The 18,748-nt window shown below is 38.9% G+C and overlaps 1 protein-coding gene across 1 annotated transcript; it reads right to left on the reverse strand.

Annotated features, from left to right (window-relative positions):
• Nucleotides 1-577: 577 nt before the first annotated feature.
• atp1b3a (ATPase Na+/K+ transporting subunit beta 3a) lies at nucleotides 578-12,040 on the reverse strand. Its single transcript, XM_044133085.1, has 7 exons — nucleotides 11,520-12,040; nucleotides 9,282-9,410; nucleotides 8,927-9,025; nucleotides 8,594-8,787; nucleotides 5,902-5,952; nucleotides 5,230-5,316; nucleotides 578-2,187 (listed from the first exon to the last, which is right to left on the reverse strand). The coding sequence occupies exons 1-7, from the start codon at nucleotides 11,629-11,631 to the stop codon at nucleotides 2,020-2,022; spliced, it is 840 nt and encodes a 279-aa protein (XP_043989020.1). The 5' UTR covers nucleotides 11,632-12,040; the 3' UTR covers nucleotides 578-2,019.
• Between the last annotated feature and the right edge of the window lie 6,708 nt (nucleotides 12,041-18,748).

Consider the following 18,748-nt stretch of genomic DNA (forward strand, 5'->3'; position numbering starts at 1 on the left):
ATTTCAGAAGATTAGAAATAACTTACTAGAAATAATGATTATATTTGAAATTCTTCCAATCTCTCTTTGAGGAACCCAAACTCTCTGACAATCATATTTATTAATAAGAAAAGCATACTTGAAAAACGAAATATGACTCAAAAAGAAAAGGGTGAGTTTATTTCTAAGTGGGGATATCCTGATCAGTCATAAGCAGACAGTATTGCTTAAATCATGCGAGTATGTGCTAAATATAAAAAAAAGCAGGTGTGTCTTTTAAATCAAAAATTGCTTTGTTATGTCAGTGAAAAGCGAACAATATTTCTTAAAACACCATTCTGTTCTCCATCCTCTTCTTGTCAGTTTATCTGAGGAGGATGCTTGGCATTGTTTCTTAAAAAGAAAATTGAGGAATCAATAAATGCCAAAACTATCCTTTTGAGACAGAAGAACATTGAAGTATTTGGGGTTATTATTGTCTACAGTGACATAAAAGTTAAAGAAAATAAGTTAGCGTGCTAACATGCTAGACTTTACAAAGGCAAAAACAAGCCGCTAAAATGGAAATGAAACAACAACAAAACACCACAGGAAACTATTAGGCTTTTTTTTCTTCAAAATCACAATTTATTTCATCAGGTCTTAAGGCACCCAGAAGAGATGTTACAGGTTGCTCCTTTAAATACGGGTTCCTTTTAAGACTGTGTAAACATAGCTTTGAATAAGATAATCTTCTGTAAATCTTTGCTTAAATTATATTTCTTTACAGTGCACAGACATTATGTTTGGTGACCAAAAATACAGTGTGACTTAGGTAAATATGGTAGATATTTTGTGTGTGTGTGTGCGTATGTGTGTGTGTGTATATATATATATTTATATATATATGTACATTAAAGAGTAATAGATCAGCAGACAATCAGATAAACAGGCTGAAGAAGAGAGTAAGCTAACAAACAATCTTTGAGACCCAGATAGATATACAGATCACGTAGAGATATACAGTACATATTGCAGTGAAGTTATTTCTCGCCACGCTCCTCCAGCTCCTCTCCGCCTCAAAACAGCAAACCCTCACCGTCCACACACACACCCCCCGCCGCCCCGGGCAACGCAGCTCGCCCAGTCCTGGAGGGTGCAAGAGGTGGACAGACAGGAAGACAGACGGACAGACGGACGGACAGAGAAACACACATGCAGACGCTCAAACAGCCAGCCAGACAGACAGACAGACGGACGGCACAAGACTGGTCTGCAGCTTGGTGCACCGCAAGACAAATTTCTACCTATAGTCCCCTAAATATGTTTAAGTTCACTATGTATTTATAGTTAAAAGGGCGTTTGGGATTGGCATTTCATGTACAGGGATACATTGGCTATACTCGAGTATCAAGGTATGTCTTGATGAAGTCTTTTGAGATGAAAGATACGTTGGACATGTTCTACTTTTTCAGCTCTACAGACAGCAAGATCCCAAGTCCTCGCAACAGCAGCAAGTGACAAGGTCCTTCACACACACTCAGAGGTGGAAACACACTCATCCTGACAGGCGGAAGGTCACACATGAAAAGAAAGAAGTATCAGCAATTACACACAAAAGCTCCAAATAGCTTGGCTCCAATGGCTATAGGTTATTAAATCACGTCAGCACTAAAACAAGAAACAAAATGAGATCTGAGCTGAGAAAAGGATGAAGGGTGCAACAGGAAATGTGAAAGTGTCTGGTTCAGAAACTTGTTCTGAGGAGATCAGCAAGAAATGAGATGGAAGGAAGGGTCAGGAAGGTCATCACAGCAACACCTGACGGCAACCGGCTTCCTCTGTTGGAGGCCCAAACGATTACCTGCGTCAAACATCGATACCGTATCCAGAAAAGAAAGAAAGAAAAAATAATCATCTTTCTGACATATTTGACACTTCCTTCCTTGCTTTTTTTTTTTTCATTTTATTTGATATTTTTCATAATCGCAAATCCTCTTGTAAATTCAGGGGCCGGCAAGGTGAGCTCCCCCGATCCGCCTCCTCCATCTATTTATTTTTTTACTCCACCACCTTGATCCGGAAGGTGATGCGGCCCAGGAACTTGTCCCTGTCGTCGTTGTTTAGAAGGTTGGAGCCGTTCACCTTGCACTCCACGGCCAGCTCCTTGTTATAGTCCTCCTTGGTGAACAGCAGCTTCACAGCCACCAGCGGCTCCACGTAGTTCTCCTGCATCAGGGAGGAAACGCTCCTTCATCACTTCTGACACAAGGCCAGTGTTTCTCAAACTTAACCCACAAGCGCTCCCACAATAAAACAACATCATAATATGTACAATCTGAACTGAAAATGTTAGCCTCTGAACTCATTTATTGTTGTTTTGTAAATGTGACTGGCCAGGACAAAATTGGAGGCATTTTGAATTGTCTGAGTGTGAATTTTAAGCTTTCCAACAACGGAAAATACATGGAAATCAAAAAGAGAAATTGTTCTCTACTACAGGTGTTGTGTTCATTGATAACATTTTAGGTCTATTTGTCATTTAGTGGCACAATAAAAGAAAAATAGACTTCGGTTGCTTTGGCAGAAACTAACATTTTCCTTCAACATGGAGAAAGCCCGACGTAAATAATTGTTTTTGTAAGATGCAGTTAGTCAGCGTGGGGCACTGCTCACTGCCAAATCACTCAGCACAGCCACAGACCAGGATCTGTGTGCAGGTGGCATGCTATGTATCATAATGATGTTCTAAGAACAAAAGTTCTGGAAAAATTATTCCTGCAGATATAAATTTCTCTGATCAATAAAAAAAAAAAAAAAAACACTTTATTTATCCCAAAGGGAAATTAAATATAAGTAGTATCATATAAGTATTCTTAACATTGTTTTCTTTCCACTGATATGTTCAGCTTTTCTTTTGAGTGACCCGGTCTTAAGCCACTTATCCATCATTATTTTTAAACACAGTCCTTTTGCAAGCTAACTGAGCCCACGTCACGGCAAATAAAGATCGTTCATATGCAGTACCGTATGGAACACTAGGGGGCGCTCGCAATCCACAGTTTGAGAAAAGCTGCATCTGTCCTGCATTTCAGCTCACACTGTCACACACTTCACCATATATAGGCAACATGCACACACCGCAAAAACACAAAATCTTACCAAGTATTTTTGGTCTCGTTTCTATTGCAAATATATTAATACGCTTGAAATAAAAAAACAAACTAAAAAGTAACTTTTAAGCAAGAAATAAAGGCCAGTTCCATTGGCAGATAAATTAACTTATAACATTATTATAAGTGAAATAATCTGCCATTGCAACAAGTACTTCCATCCATCCATCCATTTTCTGTTCACCCTTGTCCCTAATGGGGTCGGGAGGGTTGCTGGTTCCTCTCCAGCTTCGTTCCGGGTGAGAGGCGGGGTTCACCCCGGACAGGTCACCAGTCTGTCGGACCCGGTCTTAAGCCACAGAGACATACAGGACACACAACCATTCACATACACACTCACACCTAGGGAGAATTTAGAGAGCCCAATTAACCTGACAGTCATGGTTTTGGACTGTGGGAGGAAGCCGGAGAACCTGGAGAGAACCCACCATGCACAGGGAGAACATGCAAACTCCATGCTGAAAGACTCCGAGCCGGGAATCGAACCCAGGACCTTCTTGCTGCAAGGCAACTGCGCCACTGTGCAGCCCGCAAGAAGTACTTTTCACTTTTAAATGATTATATACTCAAAATAAGCATCTAGCTAAAAAGTGACTTCTAAGTTATTTTTGTCTTATTTCAAGTGTTCTAAGATATTTGAACTAGAAACTGCACCAAAAATACTTGATAGGATTTCCATTATTCTGTCTTAAATGACAGAATAATGAGAGAAGAGAAAAACTTTTTAAAATCCTTATTATTTCTTAAAACTCTGAAGACTAGATACACTAACTGTACGACGCCTTTCAGTGATCTGTGTCCACCATCATGACGATGGCTTTATAAACTTCTACGACTGTGGAACTCCACGCCTCTGTTCCTCGTTTGGTGCAACTTTCAGATGTCTGGCGGTGCCGTGCGCACCGTTCTGAACACTGGGACGTCTCGACAACAAAATGTTCAGGAAGACACCCCTGTGTCTGTGTCCCAGAGTTGAACGCCAACCAGTGAAGCCGTTACTCAAAGAGCAACAAAGCGAAACAGATAGGTTACAATTTGCCAGTGCACTCAGAGACAAGGACCTGAATTTCTGGCAACGTCTCCAGTGGACTGGTGAACCCACAGTGGAACTGTGTTGCCGTAACGGTCATCGTCATATCAGGAGGAATATGTGGGAGGCTTGTGAGCCTGGGAAGTATGGAAGTGGCAGCATCATGATGTTGGTGTTTTGTTGCTTCAAGAGGGATTATTGATGCATTTTACAATAATCTACATAGATATTTCCCAATTATGTGGAAATATTGAAGCCTTATATCTCATGACGTCAATCGGGAAGTTAAAGGTTGTGTGGAAGTGGGTTTTCCAAATGGACACACTGCTGTATTAGCTACAAGAGCTAATTTGTTGATAATTACTACAAATTAGCTACAAAAGCACCTTAAATACAATAAGTCAATGTTCTGAAGTGACCTACAAACCTTCCTCAGTTACACCAGTTCATATTTCGGAGAAATCAATTGTGACGAATATGTGCAAACTTCTGATTTTAATATTGATTAACATTAAAAAATTATAATAATAAACTGACATCATTGTGGCTCTTATGAAATCAAAAATTAGTTTTGGTTATCCTTTAGGGTGGAAAAAAAAATCATTTTAATACAGTAGAGCATGTGTAAAGTGCAATGCCTCTGCTGGGGAAGTGCTACCAAAATGTTGGAGGAACGACCCAATTAACAAGCAAAGCTATGCTGACGCTCTGTCTGCACTGATGAATACTTAAGTCACATCAGCATTTAGAAAAATCACAGTGGCTCTGACCGTCTTGATGAATTCGGTGAATAAATATTCACCCGCTAATAAACCGTGTAAAGAGCCTGTAAGCCGTTTCATCAGGTGATTGCTAAACATCACAAACACCATGGTGACATCGCTGCAAAAGTAACACATCGCAACACATTTCACACTCTCCCATCCTACACACACTGTAAGAACAGGTGAACATCAAAAGCAACACATGTGCGGCAAGATTTGATGTTTCGTAAAATGCATTTCTTTGCCTCATGTAAGACATATTCTTAGATACACTGACATGCACCTTCGAGGGTAAAATACTTACATGGGCTTTCTTGCCATAGTAGGGGAAATACATCTTGTCAAAGCGTCCCTCTTTGGGGAAATAGTGCATTTGGATCGGGTTCTCTTTCTGCAGGGAAGAATACGTGTAGGTTTAAATTTCTCATTGGACACAAGCAAGTTTAGAGTTCAATTAAAAGCAAATGGGAAATGTTTTTAAGACAACGTGACACAGGACATGAGCAAGCAGAAGCAGCATCCCTCTGAGGTCGAGGCAAAGAGGTTTGAATGAATTAGTTAAATGAGATTGTTCTGTGTTCAGGCTGAAAAAAAGTGACATTTCCAGGGTAAAAGAACGACTCTGGTTAGGCTAAAAATAAACCCTAAAATGCCACTAAGATGGGTTGTCGAGGCGCCCACATAATGACCCGTTACATAACAGAAATGTGTTCTTATTCCTACTGGCCTTATCCTGATAATTCACATATCCGTCTTACCCTAAAGACGTCAGTGACAGCATGCAAGAAGACATGAGACACACACAAAAAACAAAAAACAAAAAAAAAAAAAAAGAGGGAAAATATGAAAGATCAACAAAGGAAATATTAAATCCACAGTGGTAATAAATATGTTTTGTTTTTAATGGAAGAACTAAAAAGACACAACTACACATACAAGAAAGTTGCACATGAAATGCTCTGATTTTTGTTTTTACTTTGACAGTGCAGTTGACGTAGGGATCCCCGCCGGGCCTCAGGCCAATGATCTGTGAGGGCAGAGACACGGGAGGAGGGTCACTGTCAGGGGCCTGAGCTCATCAATGTATTCATACCTGTTGTAACTTTTTGTCATATTGCAGCTACACAATATGACAAAAGGGACAGCATAGTTTACTAGGATCCTATGTGGAAGTGGAAGGAAAATGATATATATGGTTTTCAAAGATTTCTACAGTTAAATATAAAAGAATGAAATCTAAAAATCCCGTTGATCAGAGATTATTCCAGAGGCTATGCTGTGGGATGCTGCTAAAGTTACACATTCAAAGGTTAACATCAATAATCTGGGTTAATTACCCTGTCATAAGAAACAAAATGGGGGTTAATTTGTCAGCTATATTTTCACCATTTTATTAATTCATCTACAAATGTTCTAGTTTAAAGCTAAATATCTAATTACCAAGATAAATATCTAATTTATAAACTAAATATAAAAGCTACAGATTTATATTGAGGCTAAATATTTAATTTGAAGCTAAATATTTAGCTTGTTAACTAAATATTTATCTTCAAAGTAACTATCTGGTTTCAAACAAAATATTAATCTTTGTAAATTATTGTTTAGCTTCAAACTATATGCTTAGATTGCTAAATAAATAAATTGTGTGGAGATAATTGTGTGATTTGAGGCTAAAAATCTGGTTTAGAATATTTGGGTTCAGTTGGAAGCTAAAAAATTTGCTTCCTAAATAAATATTTAACTTCAAACTAGGAATTTGGCCTGCTAAATAAGTTAGCAGGCCAATTACACAATTAGTTTGGATCTAATTGTGTAATTTGAGGCTAACAGTTCAGTTTGGAGCTAAATACTTAGCTCCAAACTGAGCTAAGTATTTAGCTCAATATGTAGCTTGGAGCTAAATGCTGACAATATGACTAAATACTTAGTTCCAAACAAAACAAAAATTTGGTTCACTAAATAAATATTTAGTTTGTAGCTAATTATTAGGTTTAAAGCAAAAGCTTTTAGCCTGCTTACTAAATATTTAGCCTCACACTAAATAGATGTGTGTTAGCAAAATATCTGATTTGGAGCTAAATATTTAGTTTAAGGTGACATATAAATATAGCTAGTTTGGAGCTAAATGCTCAAAATATATATATTTTTTCATATGACTGGCTAAATAATCCAAATTTTGATAATAATAAATTTTGACTTTACAGCATCCCGTACCTTTTATTTAATATTAGCTGCAAAATCCATCAGGGCATGTCTCTGCCAGCTTTGTACTTCCATAACATAACAAAACGTTTGTGTCCCAGTTTTTTCGCACAATATCTCAAACTCCATCAGATTGCATGGAGAGCATCAATAAAAAGCTATTTAAAGCCATCGCACAGATTTAGACTTTGACTGGGCTATTCTAAGACATAAACAAGCTTCGATCTGAACCATGTAGCTCTCTACTTTCTCACAGCCTCTCACGGTTTTCTATTTTTATTTTTATTTTCCAGTGTTGCCCTGCATTTAACTACACTCATATTCAGTTCAACTCTGGCCAGCTTCTATTTTCCTGCTGAAGAAGAAATATTCCCACGGCATTAGGCTGCCACCACCATGCTTCACAATAGGAGGCTGTGCAATTTTAGTGTTTTCATCACACACCAGTTTGCATTAAGAGCACAATGTTAAACTTTTTTGGCACATTACAGTTATCTGCGGAAGTCCATCATGCAAGTGGTCATTTATTGTATCGTTTATCATTTATCGTGAAGATTTCTTAAGGATTTAGATTAACTGTTCTCTTGATAAAATTGCTTTAATGTTTAAAAAAACCTGACATTATTGTAATTCACTACGTTCTCCAGAGTTCTACAAATTCCAGTAAATTTGAAAATATGATTAATTTACTGTGTGCCGTTTAGTGATATAAATCACATTTCTTTATGTGGCGTCCTGACAAAGCAGCTTTTCAAGAGTAGAATTTGTGTCTGTGGCGCTATGAACGCTGAAAAAAAAAAAGTAATAAGTAGTTTTAATCAATTCTTAACACTGGGTTAAAAAATATATTTTGGAAGTTGTCCATGTTTTTTCAACTGAATTAGGTCTATTTTGCCATGCTGAATCCAAATCTGACATCCATTTCTCTCAATCAGGCCAGGTTTTTATTCTAATTTGATTTAGAGAAAATTTGATCTTTTGACTAAATTGATGACATTTTGTAACATTATCAGTTCATTTCCATTAATATTTCTAATACAAAAAAGGTTTGTAACATTTAACTAAGTGTTACAAACGTGGATTTCTGTAAATTGAATAATAAAGACTGATAAGGATGAATTGAACTTTATGTCTTCATTGTGTTGAAATCTCTCCTCCTGCTCATAACTCACTGATCCTAGATTCTCCATATATGAGAACAATCATCAATTTTGATGCTCATGTTGCTCCATAGTTCAGAAAGTCAATCTGATGGAGCAACACAAATATGATTTTTGGATTCAGCACATCAAAATGACCCTAAAACAGTTGAAAAAACCCAAGACGATTATTTGGCTGTTATCCCCAAAGTGCATCACATAAACTCCCAATGAAACTCATGAAAGTTTTCCAGTTGTAGTCTACTAGTAGTACAGTTCTGTAAGCAGCTATAAAAGGCAGACTTTGCCATGAAAGCCGTTCGGTACCCTGTTCATTTTGAGCAGCACACAGGGTTTTCCTTCATGGTATCCGAAGTTAGTGTCAGACAGGCCGGAGCAGAAACTCAGGAGCGCCCTCCTGAAGCGGCACGCTTTCTGCAACATTCCTTCCCCTTCCTCCCGCAGGGTGTACTCTCCTGGAGAACAGTCCGCGTTCCCCTCCTGCTTTGTGTCATTATATCCTGACAGAGACATGATGTGGACAGAGGTCTGCTCAGATCCAAGTCCACAAAAACAAAGGACAGCTACTTGTTCACCTGCAGAACTTTTTGTTTTGTTTTGTTTTGTTTTTTGTAATTCATCGCCTTGGAGCGCACTCACTCTGAAGGAAAGACTCCAGGTTTCGGACGTACTGCGAATACTTCTGCGGGTCAGATCTGTTGAAGGAGATGTCCAAAGAGTTTGGCCGGATCACCAGTCCTGCAAAATAGAGACGTCGAGTGGAATAATCAGAAAGTGAGAGTGAAACCAAAACACGGCTATTAGAGGAAGCATCCACTGAGCCGTTCCTATTCTAGTCATCACTCAGGAAGAGACTTCCAAACAGATCAATGCGAAAAGCATCAATATAAAGCAGGACTTCACAGCATGAATAATGCATGCCTTAAAGGGAAAACATGGCCGCTCGTAGCAGACGGTGGTGCCAGACCTTTAGGTGGAGCTGGAGGACACTGACCTGGACTGGGGATGCGGTCCCTGTACTTCGGCACGTAGTCGTCCAGCGTGAGCAGCATCACCCACATGGTGAGGGCGAACATGCCGGCCAGGAAGCAGTAGAAGACCAGGTAGAAGAGCAGGATGAGGGCTGCAGGTCAGGGGGACACACAGAACGTTTTTAAAGGGCCAGTATTAGGTGTTCTCCAGCCACAGATTATAATTTTATAAAATAATTAAGTAACTATGTCACCTTCAGAGCAGTCTGGGTCTCCCTACTTAGGCTGCTACCGCCGTGACACGACCCCAGAACATAGATGGACGGATGTCACCTTCAGTTGTTATAGACGTGCCGTATTTATCAAGTATGACGTAAAATAAATTTGATTTTGTAATTTCACGCTATGTGAAATTGGGCCTCTGTCTCTGAAACTCCGCCTTCAGAAAGTCATCACAACATGGCTCCTCTAATAAAACGTTAGCAACGTTTGTACCAGCGTTTCACTGAGAAGTAGCTCCTATGAAGAGATCAGCAGATGCCGAGTTCCACCAGGTGTTTGCTAATTGCTGCTGGCTAGTCTGAAGGAGCCGAGCAGGGGAGGCATAGAAACTACAGGTCTGAGGAGGAGTTTCGTCCTCGAAGGTGAAGCTAGGTCCAACCAGGCGTTTTGCACAGCTGAATGGTTGCCACGGGAGATTAAAGGATTTCTCAAACATCTTTTAATCAAAGCAAATCTCCATGTTTGTTTTTGATGAGGGAATAAGATTATAACATCATGTGAAGCTCAGAAAAGTTGATTTTCCATAATGCTGCCCCTTTCAATAACATTTCAGCTGCTGTTGCACATTTGTTTGTTTTTTTCTGCACTGATGTACTGCAGTGTAAATTGTTGGTCTCTTTTCCAAAAATGTACATAATGTACAGGCGCACTGAATATGTGAAAAGTGATGTCTAAATGTTTCATTTTAAGTGCACAGTATTTTCTGTGCAGTTATTAAAGTTATTATTATTATTATTATTATTATTATTATTATTATTATTATTATTATTATTATTATTATTATTATTATTATTATTATTATTATTATTGTTACTACTACTATTATTTTTGCAGCCTTGGTTTTTAATATGTTGTTTTTTTACTTATGTTGTGTGAACCTTGATGCTGCTGAATCTTCTCTCTGCGGAACATTAAAGTTTGTTTCTACAGAGCCAGAGGCTCGAGCATGATGTGGGACGTGCCTCGGTTTGCTGCGGTTCTACAGAATTACCCACTTGAGCGGCACCATTTTAAATCCACTACCTCTGACAATCACAGGTATTTTTCTCCTCAAGCCCCCCCTCCACCCTCTCCCCAACTTTTCAGCAGTTTTTCGCTGCTGTAAAGCGAGGAAACATCAGAATCAAAATGGTTCACCAGCACCTCAGAGATGCCCTTTAAGCGACCAAAAAGAGAGTGTGGACAGATACACATTAACATAGACACCCCCTCCCCACAACCCCCCGCCCCTCCTATCTTTCTTTTCCCCTCATTGCTCTTCAGCAGTATCCCACAATGCACCTGTCCAGTGCGAGAAAGACAGAGAAAGAAGAGAGAGGGAATCCCATTTGACCTTGACAGGCATGCTAATGTGGGCGGCCATGCAACTGCAATGGAGCATCCCACTGCACAGCAGCATGGGGGCCCAGGAAGCCTGACTGAAGCCGGCACCAGCCTATAGGAGCTGGCTGCAGTGAAGGGAAGAGAGTGCGTGTGTGTGTGTGTGTGTGTGTGTGTGTGTGTGTGTGTGCGTGTGTGTGTGTGCGTGTGTGTGTGTGTTGGTTGGGGCGGGGGGGTTACCAACTCAGCCTGGGAAGAAGCATTACATAAAAAAAAAAAAATCTACATCCTGATCAGCTTTGATGCAGCTGAGGAATTCAGCAGGACCTGATTATTTGGGAAGGAAGCAGCTCAGTCAGCAGGTGGAGGGGAGGTATTAAAGGGGGGAGTGGGGGTCTCTGCAGATACATATAAATTATATCTGTTTGAAAATCTAAATAGTCTCACACAGCAAGAGGAGACCTGGGCACACCTTTAGACCATCCTTCACCTCCATGCGGGCCTGGGATGGCTCAATGCTAACTCAGCCTCACAGTCACCTTCATTCAGCCATCCACGCACACAAATCAATAATAATAATAACAATAATAAACAAATCAGGCTGCACAGGTTTAATATCCGACAGGAGGAGGACACCGGACGCAGGGGTGCATCCTTACCCCAGCTGCTGGCTGTGCGACCCAGCAGCTCCCCGGTCCTCGGGTTGTAGATGGAGTCCTTCCAGCTGGACGGGCTCTCCTTGCTGGCCGCTTTATCCTCGGTGCTCGCCATGGTGATGAGGAGGGAGGGAGGCCGGGGGGTGGGGAGAAGTTTGTGTAGTCCAGGAAAATAAAATAAAATAAAATATAAAAGTGTTCCGGTTTTGGTCCCCTTGGAAAAAATAAGAATAATTTTTAAAAAATGGTTAAAAAAAAATAAAAAATAAAATAAAAATGCGGAGAAGCGCAGCGGGGCAATGCGATGATGAGGCGGCGGTGCGGTGAGTGGTCGGGATCAATGGCTGGGAAGAAGTGGGCGGTGGAGAAGGAAAGGAGAGCAGAAGGAGAGAGATGCTCCGGTGGAATAAGATGAGGGGAGGAAAAAAGGGACGTGAAGGGGAAGGTGAGGAGAAAGAGAGAGAGAGAGAGAGAGAGAGAGAGAGAGCTGTGACGTCCGCTTTGAGTCTGCGCTGGCAGCTGATGCAGTGCGAACTGGGAGATGCGCATTGGTTCATCACAGAGACGCACCGCGACGCGCACAAATTTTAAGTAGAGCCCTCACCATTATTATCATCAACAACTATTAGACTCATATCTTCTGATTTGTTTTTTGATTTATTTATTTTTTTAGCAAATGGCCTCTTCACACTCTCCTTCAGCAGATTATCTATATAAATCAAAGCTCTCAAAGACATTCGAGAGGATTTTCGTTTTCTTTTATTTATTTATTTATTTATTTAAGTTTGACATCGTGGTTTTATTGTAGATTAATCGATCCTGCATCAAAGTCGGAAGTGGTGTCACTAAACCAGGCTACACCCTAAGAAAGCAGGACACAGATATGAACCCAAGGTCCATTTAAAGGGCCAGTACTATGTACTTTCCAAGAACATAGTGGCATTTTACAGCACAATCCAGAATGCTACCTTCAGTTGTAATGAAAATGTTAAGCGTAACTTAAAAGAAGTGTAAGCAAATTAACGTCTTGAAATTGGGCCTCTGTCTCTTTAAGAAGCTCATAGTCTGGTATTGTTTGGGATCTTTTCTTACTGGCTGAGATATTTTCCTATATTTAAGAAGATTAGGATGTCACTGCGCAGCTCTTCTGAGCAATTTACACACTTCACTACAACTGTTGGCTAAATGAGCTAGCTTTTCCTCTAAACCAGATTAGCTTCTACTGTTATTATTGATTTATTCACATTTCTTTTCCCCTTTTCCTAAGTTTCAATAAATGTACTTCTCGTCTATTTTTTCCCTCTCTTCTGCTATTTATTTTACTTTATTTTCACACTCAGCTGTATAAAAACATAAATAATTTTGTGCTTTATTTGAAAAAGTGTTTTTTCTCTCTCTCTTCATGTTGCCTTGATGTGCTTGTCTGTCTTTTGAGTTTATACCATTATGTTATAAAGGAAGTTGTACAGTTTGCTTTATTTGTACAATGTGATGATAATCTTCTGAATATGCAATTTGTTAAAACCATACAAAGTTAGGAGGGGAAAAAAGAAGTTCCAACTCTTTCCAATGAACCCTTTAACAATAGTTTTACCGGCATTGCACTGGAATGCTCAATTCTTCTAGGTATTTGCTAATTGCTTCTAGGCTAGTCTGAAGGAGCTGAGTGGGGAAGTTGTGGGAGGAGAGGCGGTTTGTGAAGCGGAAGCTACCCCCCAACAAGGAGCTGCATGGAAAATACATCACTTGGTGAATGCAAGGGTTTCACTCAGAATGGTTGCCATGGGAGATTCAAGGATTCCTCAAGCAGGCATGAAAAAAATCAAAACAACACTCCAGGTATGTTTTTGATGAGAAAATAACAATAGAAAATAGCACATGAGCTCAAAAAGTTAATTTTGCATTATACTGCATCTTTGAAATCAGCTGCAGTGTGAGAACAGGCAAGAACAGCCTGAGATGCTGCAACGCTTATCATGGAAATTTGTGGGTAAAGCAGATCTCTGAGCATGTGGGTTGCGCCCAGGGGCAACTCTAGGCTATTTTTAGAGTTAGGATTTCTTTACAGAAATGTGACTGCATGTTAACACATCAGACTGCAAGTGGTTGAAAAGTTTTAACCAAAAACGAAAAGATCTGAATATTTGTTTCCCAAAGTACATTTTGGTGAATTTGTCTTGATCAAATTAAGCACAGGAAAAAATGCAACAGCTTGACTGAAAAAGCAGGAAGATGCCTTCATCTGAGGAATTGCAGTTAATATGACAAAAAGCATCAAAGCTTTTGTTTCATACAAGGATATTTTTCATGGAAAACGTTTGCTGGAGATAGGCACCAGCATCCCTCACAACCCCATTAGGGACGAGGGTGTACAGAAAATGGATGGACGGATATTTAAACATGGAGAAGCAGCATCCAGCTTTTATGTACCACAAATTGCCTCGTAGTTTTCAGATACACTGTTTAAAAAAGCCCAGATAGGAACAAGTGGTGCAAATTAGCTTACGTTATAAGCATCATGACATGAGCATGGAAATGCTGCTTTATTCCGTTTGTCTATGTTAATGTGTATCTCTCCCCATAAAATAAACCTAATAAGATGAAAATAAACAAAAATTATGAACAAACGTCCAGAAAACTGTAAAACAGCTGAAACACTGACTTCCTTTAAATCTCGACTAAAAATCCACTTGCTTAGAGTTATATTTGAAACATAATCAGTTACGAATTTAATGATGGCACTTGACTTAATGTAATGTTTTGATTATTAATTCTACGTTGCATCACTTTGTGTTTTTGTGTTTGTTATAAAGTAAAGCACTTTGAAATGCCTTGCTGCTGAAATGTGCTATAAAAATTAAATTTGACTGAAATATGATTGATCTGTATTGGGATCAAGGGTGTGGAACTCAGTGTTCTGTTGCTTCAGAATGGGGTACATTACCTGAATTGAAACCCTGATTTTTCAGCTGTGTACAGAATGCGCCTGAAGAGCAAAGGGGCAGTTTCAATCTCACGGCAACAAGCTCTGTGGCTGTAACAGTACACAGATGTTGTTTTTGTCAGAACAACAATCCTGCTTGGCATTTTTGGAGCCCCGGAGGATTTGATTTATAACAGACAAAGATCAAAGTCTACTTGCTATTCCTTTCGAGGGAGCATCGGAGAAAGAAGAAGGTATTTTACATTATTCAGAGAGCCCAACTGTAAACCAATGTATTAAAGTTAAAAAATAGAACATTTAGGAGTAGGGGTAAAATTCCATATCACTAATTTTCCTCACCAGAGATGAGTGAAATAAACTGGGCAGGGACAGAACTAACTCCCAACTCCCTCTCCTCCCCCCCAACTGAACAATCCCAGTGTGTCACAGAGAGCCGGAGAAGAAGAATGCACAAGAGACAGTTATATAATGACATGGGTCCCGCCTGCATGGGGGAAGGGGACTGGAGTAGTGGTCACACTGCACTCACTTCCTGCTGTCACTCTGAATTTGTTGCAAGGCAAGGTCTAACTGAAATCATGCGATGTAGCACTAGCACTAGCACACACACACACACACACACGCACGCACACACACACACACACACACACACAATCTCGTTTTTCTAGCAAAGACATCCCACTGCTGATGAGAAGCTTTAGCAGGACTGCTAATGTCCTCATGTTTTAGTGATGAACAGTTCTGCAGTAAACCTCCCAGAATGGACAGAGCTACGTGATGCAAACAACACTCAACTATGATCTCCTTCTGACAGAATGGACACACAATCCTCCCATTGTCAGTGTGCCCCCCACTCCCCCCTATTTGTCCACTCAATTAGCACCCCTCCATCCCACTTCGCTCCACCATACCAGCAGGAACACACACCCCGCTTGTTCTCAGTCACTCCATCCTCAAGCTGCCATAGCAACACTCGTAGCGAGTTTTTTTTTTTTTGGTCACGTCAGAGGGACTCCAGACACATCTGACAGTCCATGTTTCTGATGATCCCTGGAGGTGAACACTTTGTGCAGCATCTGCTCACTCGTGTTGTCAGTGACACCTGTGCAGCTGGAGGCAGCGGGACACGTCACCAGAGTACATCATTTATTATTAGCCCTTTAATGACACACAAAGTCCTCTTTGGAGAGATTACACAAAAGAATGGGCTGCTTCCCACACATCTGGGCTAACACATCCCTGAGTGTGGGCATTTATTGTGAAAATGTCTTATAAGAATTTTATTTATCATTGTATTCATCAATTTACATTGATGTCAACAAACAAAACTGACATTATTGGAAATGGAATTTTTTTTTTTGTATTTTCTCCACTGTTCCGCAAATATGAGTAAATTTGAAAATATAATTAAAGTTATTGTGTTCAATTTAGTGATATAATCACATTTCTTTAAAGCTGCAGCATGTAAATATGGTATTTTTGCATATTGGTTAAAACTATCACTATGTCATGACAGTTCCATATAAGACACGTAATCTGAAAAGATCAACCTCCTCCACTTACACACACACACACGCATATATATATATATATATATATATATATATATATATATATATATGTTTTTTTTCCATATAAGAGAAACAAGTTATGGAATAATTTAGCTGGAAAATTGTTTTCTTAATAAATTCCCAGACTTAATGAAAATAAATGTGTCGGAATTCATTGCTTGTGTGACGTTTCTTCTGTCCGGTAGTTTTGAATTCGTTCCTGCACAAGATACTGACAAAGTTTGAGTTATGGTTCCAGATTTTGAATGGAGCCCCAACTCAACTAAAGAAACTCTAAATGTATTAACAATTTCATTAGTAAGTTATTAATCATAGTTATAAATAATTACATAAGCCAAACTGTGATGCAAGTTTTGATTCCCAATACCATACTTTTCAGATCTATTTGTGAAATGTGTTAAAAACAATGCACCAGTCTTTGATTCATCTTCATTGGATTGTGTTGGTCAATTCCATAAAAGGCTCCGAAAATTTTACTGAACACAAAGAGACATGAATACTGTTTGCTGTACATATTTCAGAAAATTATGTAAAATCCAAACACCACCCAGCAGGTCAGAGGTGAAGAAAGAAGTTTAGAGTTCTCAGTTACAGAACAATCATGTAAGAAGAATGTCATCAGAGTTCACACTGATCATACGACATCAACATGAAAAAAAAGCCCTACAATAATAAGCAGAAAAGTATTGGAATGCTTCCTTTTTCTGCCAGTTCAACCATTTCTCATATCCCTGATTCCGTCTTTATAAAACATTGTGTAGTACAAACGCTCTTAAATACTGAGTACAGCAGCTTTTAGAGGTTCAGAGGAACAATCACATTTTAACAGTGAGTCAGGATTTAACACCATTATAATTATAACATTATATACAAACATTCACAAAGGGTTTAAAATAAAGTTGATCCACATTTCCCAAAGGAAACAGGTATTTTTTTTAAATCAGGTCCTGATCATTTTAAAATGACTATGCAAACATTTCATGTTAAATCACCAACATGCAGCTTTATAAAAAAAAACAATACTGGTTCTGAAACATCAAGCAGTCAGGTCAGTTTTCTTTTAATCCAAAATGAACTGAAGTTTATGCTTGAATCTGAATGGATTCTGGCTTGTGTCCCAGGATTAAACATTTGGCACTCAGTTGTTGCTATGGAGCACTCATGAATTAAAAACTGATAAGCCAGTCGGTGGCGTCATAGCATCGGGTAATATTATTTAATTAACGAGACAAAGAGACTGAGAAGTGAAATCCAATTTAGACTAGAATGAATAAAGTTATCTTCTGAATAAATGGCACTTTTGAGAAGAAATAATGGAGCAGGAACTTCTTCATGCTGATTGTTCTTTATGGACCCGGTTCAAACTTGGCTGTAACATTCACCTAAAAACGCTTCCTAAATGATCCGAACTGTTCCCAGCTTGCTATCAAAATTTTAAAAAAGTACTTAATCCCTTACAGATTTCTTCTGTTATAGCTGTTTTTGGGTCACACGTAAAGGTGTCATATCCAACCATCTTAATATCAGATGACGTCAATCTGAGAAAATAATAAAAAGGAAATTTCCATGAACTCTGCACTCTGACAGAAAATTTCTAAAGAGAATAATTGAAATTCTCATTTTAAAGATGGATTTCTTATTTACTCAGATTATCTTTGACACTAAAATTTGTTGATAATCAAAATCAGAAAAGTGTGGCAAAGAAAAGTGAGAACACAAGAAATCTACACAGAATCCATGGCAATAAGCAGAACATCAGCTGGTCTCCTCATGTTTCTATGAAATCCCTAAAAACCTGAACTATAAAATAATCATGAACACATTGGAGGTTTATGTGTTTTTTTGTTTTTTTACACTCACCTCACAAAACCAACAACCCATACATACACACATCTACTGGTGTATATCTTGATCATCTAGACTCTGTGCACGACGCTATCCACTGTTTTGCACCAATGCAATTAAATGATTGCATAGCATTTTTTTCCCAGATCAAAATATTTATATGAATTACAAAATAAACTCCCAGAAAAGTGCTCGAATGTGGAAAAACAGCTGACAGACTTTCTGCTTTAAACATAGTTATTTGATATCAATGTGTTTGTTGTGACAATTAAATTTGAGTTGTTTCATTGCCAATCATTTTGTCTATAAAGCACATTAGCCAACTGTGGTTTAGATGTTCTATAAAACACAGTTATCTTTGACTTGATATAAATGAAAAATATTTGTATATTATCTCCTGTAGACTTATTTCACCTTATTTTATACTTATTTTTGGCCCATTTGACTCTTACTGAAATATGACTGTTTATGATGAACCAAAATAGATCTGACCAACCTGCTGCCTGTACTGTATTATCTTACAATAGAAAATTTTTGCCTAAAAATCTATATCCAGTTAGATACATAGATTAGTCATTAATTTTGTTTTTATTAGAGTTTTCTTAAAACCAGGAGAATCCAATGTAGAGCTGATATCCAGAGTCATGGCTGGACCTTCAGCTGAGTGTTTGTATTCAGACTATACCGAGAAATCAGCTGGTGACCAGAATTTCATGATTTGTACAATTTGATGGTCAGAAATTCAAAAATCTGGTCTGCCTCCATTCACATATTTAAGTGCTTCCGGGTCTAACAATAGTCAGACCCGGTTACTGAGGAAAGAAGACTCAAAGTTAGCTACTTTCCTTTCCAATGAGGTGTTAAACACAGAT

The sequence above is a fragment of the Gambusia affinis genome, linkage group LG12 (assembly GCF_019740435.1).
Source record: "Gambusia affinis linkage group LG12, SWU_Gaff_1.0, whole genome shotgun sequence".
Taxonomy (NCBI): domain Eukaryota; kingdom Metazoa; phylum Chordata; class Actinopteri; order Cyprinodontiformes; family Poeciliidae; genus Gambusia; species Gambusia affinis.

Excerpts from the sequence above, each read along its gene's own strand:
- atp1b3a (XM_044133085.1), bottom strand. The coding sequence starts at position 11,631 with ATGGCGAGCACCGAGGATAAAGCGGCCAGCAAGGAGAGCCCGTCCAGC. Across the intron at positions 9,411-11,519 it reads TCGCACAGCCAGCAGCTGGG|CCCTCATCCTGCTCTTCTAC; the intron begins GTAAGGATGCAC and ends CCTGACCTGCAG. Across the intron at positions 5,953-8,593 it reads TGCTGCTCAAAATGAACAGG|ATCATTGGCCTGAGGCCCGG; the intron begins GTACCGAACGGC and ends CTGCCCTCACAG.